The sequence below is a fragment of the Scomber scombrus genome, chromosome 12 (assembly GCF_963691925.1).
Source record: "Scomber scombrus chromosome 12, fScoSco1.1, whole genome shotgun sequence".
NCBI lineage: Eukaryota > Metazoa > Chordata > Actinopteri > Scombriformes > Scombridae > Scomber > Scomber scombrus.
Window position 1 is genome coordinate 19,689,172 of NC_084981.1, and position 14,032 is coordinate 19,703,203.

A 14,032-nucleotide genomic window follows, 5' to 3' on the forward strand; every position below is an offset into this window, starting at 1 on the left:
GCTGATGTGCACTCTAATATTAATGCAGTATTTTAAGGTAAATATGACTATAATAACTGAATAAAATGACATCAAATGTATAACATAGTTATGAGATCCATACATCATAGCCATGCAGATATCATAATTTCTGAGGCTGGGAGAACCTGCCAAACACATTCAGTGATATTGAAAATACCATCTTATATTAATTCCTTATTCTAATAAAGTCACAGCTTAGTAGAGTTAAGGCTCACTAGTTGTGTTTTTTGCCAATTTTCACAAAAACATACATAGGGGTTTTAAAAAAGCAGATCAGTTTTGTATTTTCACTCAGATTTGACGGATAAACCGATCTGAAACTTGTATTTTTGTACTGCAAAAAGAGACTAATTAATGTAATTAACACCAAATGAGGACTTTTTGGCAACAGGCAAAGCTCAGCAAGTGCTTTTCATGACACAAGTGACAAGCAAAATTGAGTGAAATAGACAAATTAGCTGCTGATTCACCAGTCTTTTTAGTAAGTAACACAAATGATACGAATGATATGATTAAACCACTGAGAGTTTGTGCTATAAATGGTATTTTAAGTTTGAGGTCAGATTTTTGTAGTATTAATGTTATTTTGTTGTTTTGTTTTTTTTCTTAAATATTTTGTCTGTTTATCACCAATTTTGGCAAAATTAAAAACAAGCAAATAGAGATACCAATACAAAAGTGACTAAATATATATATAAATATATAATGTAGAAGCAGTTTATGAGACTTGAGAAAAGATCTGAAGTCACTGAAGTGGAAATGACTTATTCAGTCAATAATCAAAGAGTACAACTGTAGACTGTGTCTTTGTATCTATCTTCATTATGTCTTATGAACTGGGCTCTGGACACAGACAAACACAACACCCTACAGAAGACAAACACAAGGTGAAGAAAAGCACATTATGTTCTTACACTATGCCAAACACCCTGACAGTGTGTAAACAGTCATCTGTCACACCACTGATTGAATTGTCACTCCAGGGTTTGAAAGGCAGGTCCAAACTGGCCGTTCATAGTAAGGTGACCAGCTGATTAAGCACTGGAGTGAAAATTTAAAATGACGCAGATCGAGATAATCGTTAGCTGTCCTGTTAGAAACTATTTTTCAGTATAATTCAGTCCAACACGAAACCACAACTACATATGGCCTCAATTATTAAACTTCTGTCCGTCAGTGTTAACAAAACTAAGAGTTGTTTTTTGTACAATAAATCACAGCAAGTGAGTATAATCTCAGCTGTTGCAAAGATAACAAGTTCATGTTTTCTGCTTTATTGACAATTATGAATGATTTTCTGAACTGGTGTTTCTGTTAAGCCTCTTCAAATTAAAATCATCACTATTGAGCTTCAAAACGTTGTCATAGGCTTTTATGCACCATTTGGATACCACAAGTCTGCATTTACTATTGTCATTTCACCATGGTTAGTTAAATGGGCAAGTTTTAGAAAACAGCTACTGTATGTGCTATTCTAAATTGGTAGGCATGAATATGTAGCATTATTTTTGTCTTGCTGGTCATAGCAGCAATAGCATCAAAACTGAAGGAAAGTAACGTGGTTCCAATATAAGCAGTGCGGTCTGAATGTGCAGAGCGTGCTGTATGGAAGATACAATCCCAGACTAGATCATTATCTCAGAACAGGCCTGGTCTCAAAGATACTGTACAGTGATTGCTTTTTTGGCTTAGCATCGTGCCATGCAAGTTTTTGTTCAAGAAAGGAATACAATTAATTGTCCTACTCAGGTTTTGCTGACATGCTTCTGGGATGATACAATGTGTGCTTATAGGGGAAAAGTAAACCCAGAAAGATACACATAAAATGATAAGAAGAAATGTATAGATATATTGTAAAACTGGTAACAATGCAGGGACAGGAAGCAATGAAAAACAGAGGAAAAACATCAGCACATGGTTGTTGGGTTAATTTTGGGACATGGCGGTTTAGATTTAAAATTTGCATTTAGTGTTACCAAAATCTGTTGAGATTTTGCAAACTGTCCAGAGATATTTTGCTTAACATTTATTTTTTGTCAGCTGATTGTTGAATAACACAGAACTATGCAAATCAGGTGTTTTCTTTTTTTTTCTTAAATGCTGCCAGCAAAAGGTTAATCGCCTTCTGTGTGGTCATGCAGTATTTATTCCCTCATTCCCATCTGGTAATCAACATCTGTTAGTGAGGAGGATAATGGACCAAAATCTATGACCTACAATAACCAGATATTCCCTTCTTTCCTACTATCAGAGTGATTAACATTTTCCCAATGGTTCCTGGTGAACTAAACAGAGAATTAGAGGAATTGTAAGAGAAAAATCTATCTATCTATCTATCTATCTATCTATCTATCTATCTATCTATCTATCTATCTATCTATCTATCTATCTATCTATCTATCTATCTATCTATCTATCTATCTATCTATCTATCTATCTATCTATCTATCTATCTAGCTACACTCATTTACATTTTCACACATCCCTACTATATTTTACGTTGATCTTGTCCTTCTCTCTATTCTTCTTGGAAAGCCAGTTAATTGAAGGTCACCTGTATGTTAACTTCCTGTGAAATTACCTGACAAGTTAGTTGGCAGTGTTACAGACCTTCTGGCCTAAATTTAGCATTAAATGAGAGGAAGTCAAATAACACAATAAAAAGCATATGAAATAGTAAGTCATAACGCAGAAGGGTATCCACTGCTCTCTAAAGGCTTGTTTCATTTCCTCAGATGTGTCACCAACCCTAACCCTCACACTGGGATTCAAGCATGAATGTTTTCTTATTTTTCTCTTATATTTGTTCTTGCACAAAGCAATAAGAGGAAAACAAGAAAATCCTACATGGGATTCAACAAACTCTAAACCGCTTGGGCTGGTTTCAGCCAGAAAACAGAAAACTGATGCATGCTGCAAATATTATTAAATCACTTTTTTTAAAGAACAAATGTGTTCGTAGGAGTGCTTCTTGCATGAGGCCCATTATGTGTTTCAGACTTGCTACAAACTCTGCAGGAGATATCCTTTGTGTTTGTCTATTTACAGACCCTGCCTGTGTTATAAATGCATTTTCTATGTTAGGAACCACCTCCTACTTGGGACCCAAAACAGCTTAATCAATCTCACACCTAATCCCAGCCTAATTCTCTACTCCTCTAACAGAGCGCCAGTCACCACAGGAAGGGCAGAGACAGATGTAGCTGCTCCACAGTCATTACTAAGCACAGGTTAACTCAGACAGGACTGCCAAGGAGCCTCTTATGTTCTAGAAAATCGACATTTTTTTAAGATTTCCTATAATCATGCCTCAGACACCTTTTATAGTATCCTTGTTATGATAAAATGACAAGGCAATTTTACAAAGGCTTTTGTTTGAAGATGGTCTACCCACTGTCCACCCTCCCACACAAAATCAATAGCTGGCTTCATTTTCCATACACACAACCATGAGTACTGTGTAAGCAAACATTTAATAGCTTTTACAAAGGCATACAGATAACATATCAGAAAACCTTTGAAACAAGACTAGAGTAGAAGTGTACAGTTGTGTAAGAAACTCAGCACTTTGGGCACTGAGATACTTTGAGCTAAATGCTAACATCAGCATGCTTACAAGCTCACAATTGCTAATTTTAAACAAGTATGACATTTTCCATGTTTGTGCGCTAACATTTGCTAATTAGCAAGAAAAAGTTGAGGCTACTGGGATTTTCAAATGTTTGATGATGCACAGAAGTATTCAACAAAATAAAATGTGGATATAACATTTCATGCACTACATGACATGTCACTGATTGCTGAAGTGATTACAGTTCATCCTGAATGGGACATTGATGTGTGTGCCAAATTTCCTAGCAATCCATCTGTCAGTTGGGACATTTCGTTCAAAACCACATATGTAAATCTCATGTTAGGGCTAGAGGAAGTGTAAAGGGATAACCAAGGTCAGCAAGATTCATTAACTATTATGACAATCTATTACATAGTTGGTGAGATACAGAAATATTTATTTTAGCAGTACAACAACACTGCAGGCAATTTTGGTAAATTTGGTTCTGCTTGGTTGCAGGGTGAATGTTAAGGGTTTTAGTCAACTTTAATTTTTTGAATAATGTCTAAAATAATACCTGAACTGTAAAAGGCTACTCATCTTGTATTTTAGGTCTTTTCAGTAACTTAATACAGTATTTGAGAAAGTATGGGCCAGGTAGATGGGCTTGTCCAGATTTACGACAAAGCATAGCATGACTGACTTATTCAATTTACGGACAGATTCTGCTGAATGGTATCTATTTAAAGACATGGTTGGTTTCAAAAACAAGCAGAGAAGTGAGGTTGTGTTGGTCATGGTCACATGTAAAATTGAAATGGAATAAATATGCATCTTTCGATTCACCGCAGGAGCTCAACCCACAACTGCAGATTTAGTCAATGTCGTTTAAATGCAGCATAAAAGACAACAGTTGTTTGTGCGTGAAAGTTTCATTTGATATTTGAGCATTCTCGTTGGTTTGGGAAGATTGCCCACGATACACAAGGGGCTGCACTGTCCTTGACAGCAAGAGTTTGCCATCAAGAAGTTTCTTTTTCAAAGGGAGAAATGAACTTTTGTGGCCTTGAAATGCATAGAGCAGTGGTCTCCAACCCTGCTCCTGGAGAGCTACTGCCCTGCATGTTTTAGGTATCTCCTCACTCTAACTCGTTATCAAGCAGCTGAGGCTCGTCAAAGGGCTTGATAACGAGTTGATTATTAGAATCAGGTGTGTTAGAGTGAGGAGATACCTAAAACATGCAGGGCAGTAGCTCTCCAGGAGCAGGGTTGGAGACCACTGGCATAGAGTGTATTTTATCCTTTTCAAATAAAACGGCTAAGGCATTAGAGTACCCTTTAGCACTGTCAGCAAGCATGGCTGAAATCAGCAACAGTAGGAATGAATGGAAGAATGAATGACAGAAAGAAAGAAAAACATAAGAATAGAAGTTTGTAGGTAAAAAAGAAATGCCTGAAACCAACATCTAAACAAAAAGGATAAAAGGACAATCTGCATTTGCATTGAACTGTAAGATAATCGTACAATGTTGTAATCTCTTATTTGCATGAAGGCACAAAGTCAAAAGCACGTAAGTATGTTTTGCAGTTGTACTACAATGTTGTCCTGCTTCGTAGGGGGCTATAGTAGCATAAGAATGAGGTTATTTTTATAACTTGTAAAATAAATTATGGAAGATACACTCTCACAAGACAAAATAAACTTATGTGTTTAAAATTTACAATGACAAATAGAACCAGAAGAGGTGAAGTTTTAGGAGTTGTTTACATAATATGCTTTTTGTGATCTGATGCATTGGTGGAGACTGGAATGAATTGGCTTCCCTGACCACACTTCATTACACTGAGCCACTCTTTGCCCCTGAGGTTAGAGAAGCCAGCTGTTATAGCTGTAATAAAAAAAAATAAAAACTCATTCTGTTCTCTCTTACTGTGGGAGCTGGTGTTGCTCTCACCATCAAAAAACTATATTAGCATCACAAATGTATAATATACAGTATTATAATAATCATTGTTTAGATATGTGCAATACAAATGAGGTGTTGTACAATTTTTCTTATGAGTAGTGCTACAGTGTGATGGCTGACACTACATGCAGAGGTTTATGTGGGGACCCGAAATGAGATCCTGGAACCTTCTATTAATGAGCAAATAAATCCGATTGGCAGTTTCATACAGGCTAATGTTAAGCAAGGTCATTTTTTTGTGGAGAAAGGTTTGGCTGCAGCCTGTAGACCAAGAGATGCAGCGTGAGCATCCAGTTAAACCCTTGAGTGTAAGCCCCCTCCAACGCCAATGCGGGTTGCAATGGCAGAGTTCGACTTGCTGAGAGTTCAACTTATGGACTCTGTGGAAAGACTGCAAAAGCAGCAATTCAAAGTTCATGACTAACTTTGCTGAAAATCGAAATATGAGATTTTCTTTTTAAGTTTGTGGTGAGGCCTTCAGTAAATTTGTTTCTGACATTTCTTCAGCTGTGTATCCCCTGTGGAACTGGATGAATGGTAAGAGCCAATGTTGGTTTAGTTCTAAATCCTTGGCATATTTATGACATAACATTATTAATAACCCGGGCAATATTAATTGACATTAACAACAACAAACAAGAACATGACTGCTGTTTCCTGTATTTGTGACTGACAGTAAACCACAGTGATATTATTGTGTCTGATGTAGTCAGACAGATAAACTGATTCAGCTAAACAAAGCTACATGAGGCTTTGTCAGATTAACAATAAACAAGGGTGTACACAATGTTACTATTGGGAGTGTGAGTTACATAAATGACTTGTGTGGGAATTCTGCATCTTGTCTGAGTTGTCAGAAATCAATCTGGAATCTTTCCAGACTGATACAAGAATACACACGCACACTGAAATTTAACTAAGTTGTTGACCTTTTACACTGGAATGTGTTATTTTCCTTTTATTTCTCTCTTGCTTACAGCCTAACCCCTAATCTGTCTCCTGTGGTCTGATTACAGGATACAGGTTCAGTAAATCCAGGTTTCCTTCGTTCTGCCTTTCAGGCTGAAATCAGTGCAGTTCAGGTCCATTCAGCCACTGAATAACTGTGAGGCAACATTGGGAGCAGTGGGACTGATAGATATGTTTGTGAATGTGAATTTTCTCTTTGTAAAAGCAGAGTCACAGCTGGAGCTACAGATGCAGTATATTCCTGCTCAGCCTTCTTGTCATAACCTCTGACCCTTAACAGTGGCCTCCACTCAGGTCTCTAATCCTACATGTCTGAGGGCTCCAGGATAAGGAGAGCACACTGGGTAAGTACACAGTTTCACTTCAGCATCATGCTTTTTGAACAGCTGATCTACAGTATACTGATGAGTGTCAGTAATCTCACTGAGTTGTGCATATTTTTTTTACAGTCACCAGAGATAGAGCCTAATCTGAACTGAAAGGCTCCCTGAAATTACAGTAAATGTCTGTAACTGTGACATCATCAAGAGATCTGGATCAATCATGCTGTCTGACATGTAAATATATGCTTACATATTTAATGTAAAAAGTTTTTAGTTCATTTATGTTTATTTTGCTTGTCTGTGTTTTGTCTTGTCTGTTAGCAATACTGACTGTGAAAGAGGATTCTCTGAAAGGAACAATTTAGTAATGCCTCTACGGACACAACAACAAATTAGCAAGGTCTCAGCACTGATGTTTATTTCTTTGGTTGTGCCTCCTTATGACCAGTGGGATCCCAAAAAATATGTCAAAGAATGGATGCTTAAAAGAAGGTAGGCTGATCAGATAGTCTGTCCACAAAGAAAGGTCCACCGCAGCTCACAGTACAAATCAATTTGGAAGTTATTTTGAGGTGAGTCATTTTTCCAAGCTCACCACTACACTGGATCTTAGGGTTCCCCTACCCATTAAATCCCACTTTAACCCCTGATGACAAGCATGTGGGTGCTTTATCGTTTCTAACATCTGCCTTTATAGACTAATGTCACCAAAAATCACCAAACTGATAACACAGCAGCCCAGCAAAACAGAGCCTTCTCACACCGAATCCAGAAATCCATTACACCAAGTTAACCCCTACTCTAAATACTTAATAAAGATGCCTTCAGTATAGCAATCATCTTTTCATGAGCTTTCATGTTATAAATTAAATGTTATTCTTCAAAATGTTAATGTGAATGGTCTGTTCATTTTGGTATGAGTTGTAAGTATCAGATAAATATATGATGGATCAAAATTATCTTTACGGCCTCTGAAGGGATCAAAAACTCCCATCTCAGTCAGTTACATTTAACATGACACTAGATGGAGATACACAGACTGAATGCTCTGATGCTCACAGATAAGCAAATGCCTGCTCATAGTCACAGTCAATCAACAACTCTGATTTTAGGCAGTGCTGTGAGGATTCTACAGTCCAAAATATTACTTTAGCTGCTATTTAATAGTTTAATGTTTTGCTGTCCGACTTACAGTGTATCAGCCAATGAGTAATGTTTTAATCTCACATGTTGTACGTTGGTCAAAAGTTTGTATTGAAATGAAGAGTTTAATGTCTCAATGTAAACAGTCTGTGATTTATAAAGAAAACAAGGCTTTTTCTATTACTATATATTAAAGTAACCACCTTTTGCAGATAACAGCCATTCACACTTCCCAACACTGTTGCAGAAGTTCCCATAAATGTGTTGCTCTTGCAGATTGTTTTGTTTTCAGTCCTCTGTCCAGTTCACCCCAAACCAGCTTGATGACTGTATTGGCTTGGAGGTATGTTTTTGGTTTTTATCGAACCCCTGACCAATTAGGCGTAGACAAGGGGGTATAATATGGCAAAAGACGACTTATTACTTATGACATCTGTATAATAGAACAGTTTCTTTCATGTTATTGGTGTATAGGCCTATACTGATTGCCACCTCACATGAACTGTACCTATTATTTTTTTTAATTTTTAATGCATACTTATTAATTTTTTAATGCCGGAAGCCAAGCAATCACCCCGTTCTGATCAGGAACATTTTAAACGGGCACTGCACTAGTAGGATTAATTAAATGGACTCAAGAAATACATCTGTGGTCAAGCAATATTCAAACTTTTCTGCCAACAAAAAAGTGCAAAAAAATGTCCAAAGCTCAATTTAAATCAACCTTTCAACAAACAGCATGTTATCCCTCTGGCTGAATAAATTACATGTAATGGAACAAAGGTTGACTAATTAAATGTTTTGCATTTTTCCTACCTTTCGTCCTCAGGTTATGATTAGATAAGCAAACTTTACTAACCAACTTTGAATCGCCCATTTCACAATGAAACTAATTTACAAGAATCTCACATTCCAGTCAGTAATTCACACTGCATTAGATAAGACACTGAGACTAAAACAACCAAATTATGTGAATAGTTAATATGTTAAATTAAAAAGGAAAAAAGAGTAAACTAATATTTAAAGTGCAGATCTAAAAACACCCAAAAGATAATTAAAAAATTGGCAAAAGATATGATTTTAATGTTGATTCAAAGTAAGTATGCATCTCAGATGTCTTCTTTTAGAGGTCTTTTCTAGAAATGTAAAGCAAGTGTTGCTGAAAGCAGCTTCAATAAGTTTGTATTTAATTCTGGGAACCAGACCGGGCCATCAAGGGTCGATACAGTTGTGGACATTTTTGTGCTAAACCATTTAGTAGGCTAAACACTATATAGTGTTATTGTATCAAAAGTTATATCAAGTGCTTATATAGTGTATAAAAGACTAACTTTTGCTGACTGTGCACTTTCTACAAAGACCAACTGGCAGCACAATTGTGTGTGTGTAAGTCTGGATACTGAACCTCAAAACGTTTTGGTATTGATTAAAAGGTGTCCATTGCACTAAGTATCAAAAACTCTCAAACACCAAAAGTTGGCATTGGATGTTTGGTCGGATTTGTAATCTTGTTGTTTTGTATACATTCATCAGAATGTTTCAATCAAAAAATCTAAACATCAGGAACAATGATTGTGAGGCTGCTTGTGCTTTGATAACATCTACAATTTGATGCATTTTAGGTAAAAGTCAGTGACACTGTGCCAACAGAGATGTACAGACAGTACTTTTCTCTAGGCGGTACTGTGAGATCCCAATTAGCCACTACATCCTTTAAAGGGGACCTATAATGCTTTTCCTTATTTTCATTTGTATACTATATATTATGTTACAGTGTCAGATGTTTATAGCCAATGTGTCAATTAATGACACACTGAGCCTTTACTTGAGTCGAACTCGCACACTGTGAGTTTTTTTTTTAAATCACACAGTACTGCAAAGTAAAATGTGCTGATCATCTGCAGCTCTTCATCAAACATCATCATCACTGTGTCTGTTTCTGCGTGTACAATTCTTCCCTGTATTATTTTTGACTGATCTGCTAAACAAAGAGATCCAAATATCTCCAGATGTTGTTTCTACAGTTTTTTTAGTGCCACTAATGAATCTTTGCTAATTCATTGAGGAAAACATTTAATTTCCTGTAAATTCTTCTCTACAAAAGTCTCCTGTTAAGTAGTAATTTAAAAAGCTTTTAACATGAAGCAGTAAAACAGGAAATGTTCAGTTTTCATCAGCACTAACTTAACACGTCTCTAATATGGCTACCCCTCGACATAGTTAGGCATGTTTCTAGCAAGTTAGATAGCTAGTTTGTCATACAGACAGACATACAACCAATCTGAAAGAAAGAAAGATAGAGAACGAGCTTGCCAGACAGACAGACAGACAAGAGACAGATAGATAGATGGTGCTTAAACCTGACCCTAAGGTTTTTCTAATCGATCCAGCTAAATGCTGACTGTGCACAGCTCTACAAAGAGTGCCAATGTCAGAAACAAATCCAAGGACAGATCTTTGTAAATGCGAAACATCGTGCCACATGGAGCACTGTCACCGGCCGCAGTGTCTAAACTGTGGGGTGGAAAAGCGGGGGGGGGGGGGTGTTGCTGTGGCTATATTTCCTGGAGGTCTTGCTTTAATATACAGTACATCAACAGTGGCTTCCACTGTGCAGAAAAAAATAAAGCAGATTTACACTCCCTTCTAGATTGCACTCTTCCAAGTAGTAAAAAGATTAGCCAGCAGTGGCAAAGTATCATCTGAGGAATGCCAATGCAGCAATATATTCTCTTCATCTTTCTGCCTTTGTACTGCCTTGCCAATCACTGCTCCATCCACTTCTCTATCCACCGTCATTTGCCTTGTGCCAAATGTGGGTCAAGAAAGGTCTGGTCTACAGGGCATCGTGATGAGAATAAATAAACTGAAATTGAGAACATCTGAGAATATATAAAATACTGCTGGGATACACCCTCCTTCTGTGGTGCAATAAATTAGCCAATTAGGCTCTCACTTGTCTCATCATGACGATGCTACAATGGTGAATGCAGAGATGAGATCTTGCTTTCCCCTACAATCTCTACTCAACTTTGATTTATTTTTTAACAGCGTGCATGTGCTGTACAGTATGTGTTTGTGTGGGAGTGGTGATGTTCTGTCATCTTATTTCTAACTCTGTGTATTATTCTCATCATATGAATTCTTAGTGTTAATACTGCTTTACTTCAGTGGCAGTATGATCTGCCCCTCACTTTGGAGATGATTTTGGAACATTTACATTTAAATGAAAAACTTGAAATCATCTCCTGTACAAATGTCATTTCTATAAGATACATTTGGCCATTAAATGCTCATATTCGTCCCAACTCACCGTAGTCACTCTCATAAAAGATGATGAACTTCTGCCAGTGCAGTTCAGAGACAAGGGTGAGTAGGACGTCATTGATTCGAACAGGTGGACGAGCAGCCAAGGTGTAGCTCTCTCCATCTGGGCTGGGGTTGAGCTGGCAGGCAGTGCGGGGTCCGCCGTCCCCGTTCCTCTGGATGAAGAGGTGGGGGATGTGCATTGCATCCGTCAGAGACTGCAGAGCACTTGCGGCTGCGCAGCCTGTAGATGTGACCAGAGCGAGGATCCCCTGGTTCATCAACTCGCATGCTGGACAGAGAAAATAAAAAGTAAAGAGGTGGATGAAATTAAGGTAACATATGAGAAGAAGTGCAATTTGGAAAAAAAGATGAGGGTTGGAGAAGGAAATACAGAGCAGAAAATAAAGGGGTAAAAGAGAAAGAAAGAACAAATGGCAGATACATGGAGAAAAAAAAGGGTTGGTAAAAAGAGAATGACATAAAACATGGTTAGATATGCTTTCCAAATCAATTCAAGATGTAATCAATTTCAACAAGATTTCATTTAAAAAAATCATTTTTCAGCTTTTAAGAGCACTGTACATTATTCAAGAAAGTGTGCTCAACTGAGCTTACAAATTCAAAATGGTTCTTTGTGTGTCCTACTTAGGATTATGTGTGAGCCTCTGCAGTTGAGAACAGATCACAGAAAGCAGGGAGTTGGTACTGAAGTTGTATTATAATGTGTCGATGAGAGATTCAGTGGGGGGCATCCTCTGATCCTTGTCCCCAGACAAAAATGAGACAGCTGATTAAAATGAAAATGTTTGCTAAAGTTAATAGGCACTCGGAAACAGCAGCTGAATCAGAGAGATACATGAGCCAGTGTGGTACAAAAACACAGAACAGACGTGGCGATTCAGTGGAAGGGGAAAAAAAATCAGGAATACTCTAGCTGGGTACAACCGACAGACACAAAATGATGACTACCATGAGGATGAAATAAATACTTTACTCACAACCTTCACTCATTCTCTCTCTTTAACCTACACTTCGGGAAAATATGTGAACCTGTACAGATTAAGAATTCATTTCATTTCATTAATTAATAACTGATTGTTAAGTGATAAATGGACTGCACTTGTGTTGTGCCTGTCTAGTCTTGAGTCCGTCCACTCAAAGCGCTTTAACACTACAAGTCACATTCACCCATTCACAAACATATTCATACACTAATGGCAGGAGCTAATATTCACACACACATTCACACACTAGTGTCACAGCCATTGGGAGCAATTTGGGGTTCAGTATCTTTGACATGTGGACTGAAAGAGCCCGGGATCGAACCACTGATCTTCCGATTAGTGGACGACCTGCTCTACCTCCTGAGCCACAGCTGTCCATTACAATACAACCAGCAATTAATAAATCAATTAATTCTTTCATAAACAAACAGACTAAATACAAGTGAAATAATTATAAATTAATATATTTAAATGGGATTTACAAAAACAACAGAATATAACAATTAAGTACCTAATTAAAAATGCATTAATGAATTATTTAATAATAGTGAAATATCAAAATCAAGAGAGAAAAAAATATATGAATTTGCAAACTGAATTAATAATACAAGTTTTAATCATGCAATTTATTTTCCCAATAACATGTTGGCTGATCAATTATCTGAGTAATTTAGCTTCTTCATTTAGCATCAGCATATAGCCCCTACATGACACTTTGGTCCCTGCGCTGATAAAACATAGCAAACCAGTCTCCCTTGGAAGCCCCCCCTCCTGTGAGCGGCTCCTGGTTTTACTAATAAAAGCTGTGTTGTGTTTCTCGTAGATACAGGTTGTCACATTATGCCCATGGTTTGATTGGTAGTAGTGATACTTGGGTTACATTCTTATAAATGTAGGCTAGTTAAGTTATATGTATGTAAATCGCATATGATGTGGCTCAATCACAAACGCTCTCCTGAATCAGAACAAACACTAAAGTGATGTCAAATACCAACATTTTAACTCTCTGATAGGACACCATCTGTTTTGTTTCTTAATGTGCAATACCTCCCTCCAACTGCTGCTCCAGTACTTCACTAGATGCTCTGTGATTAATTGTTGAATAGCTGCAAATAACTGCTGTAAATGCAATATGTCTAAGACCTAGCTACACTCTTTTCATTTTTCTCTCCTACTTAATTAAAAAAAAGGTTAAAATTGTCACCTGACTGAGTAAACCATGGAACAATCCCATTATGTATGTACCATGTCCCTGTGCAAATGGCAATAAGGTAATTTGAATCTTAAGCTGATTTTTGGAGAAATTCAATTGAAGGTATTAGACTGTGTGCTGTAGACACTGAAAGAAAGACTGTATCACACCTACAGACAAATGCTCTAATAATTTCAGCAATGACAGCTGAGCACATTGTACAAAACAGCAATTAAATGTTCTCTGACTGTATTTCATAATACTACCTAATTATGTAGTCTATTGGTAAAGGAATAATCTTGAATAAAGCAACAGCACTGTAATCTAAGACCATTTAATAAGACTTCTTTATTTTGAGCATTTTGAGAAGCAAGCTATGAACTGTACAAAATATGTTTAAAACAATTACAGGTAAGATACCAGAAAGTGAAATCCATCATAATACCAGTGGGGATGTGAAAGAGGGCGGAAAAAGAAGACTGGCAGTGGAGAAAAGGCATTAGGGATGGGGCAAGAGGCCTGAGAGGGAGGGGTGAGGAGGGGGAGAAAAG

At 37.2% G+C, this 14,032-nt stretch overlaps 1 protein-coding gene across 2 annotated transcripts in view; it reads right to left on the reverse strand.

Moving 5' to 3' along the window:
* Positions 1-14,032, reverse strand: part of grid1a (glutamate receptor, ionotropic, delta 1a) — a 245,890-nt gene that overhangs the window by 84,391 nt on the left and 147,467 nt on the right. Inside the window, exon 3 of one of the 2 annotated variants that reach the window (XM_062430180.1) lies at positions 11,290-11,574. The exons of the other annotated variant lie outside the window; for it this stretch is intronic. Within the exon in view, the coding sequence (XP_062286164.1) occupies positions 11,290-11,574 (285 nt within the window). The remainder of the gene's footprint in view (positions 1-11,289; positions 11,575-14,032) is intronic. 2 annotated transcript variants of the gene reach the window in all.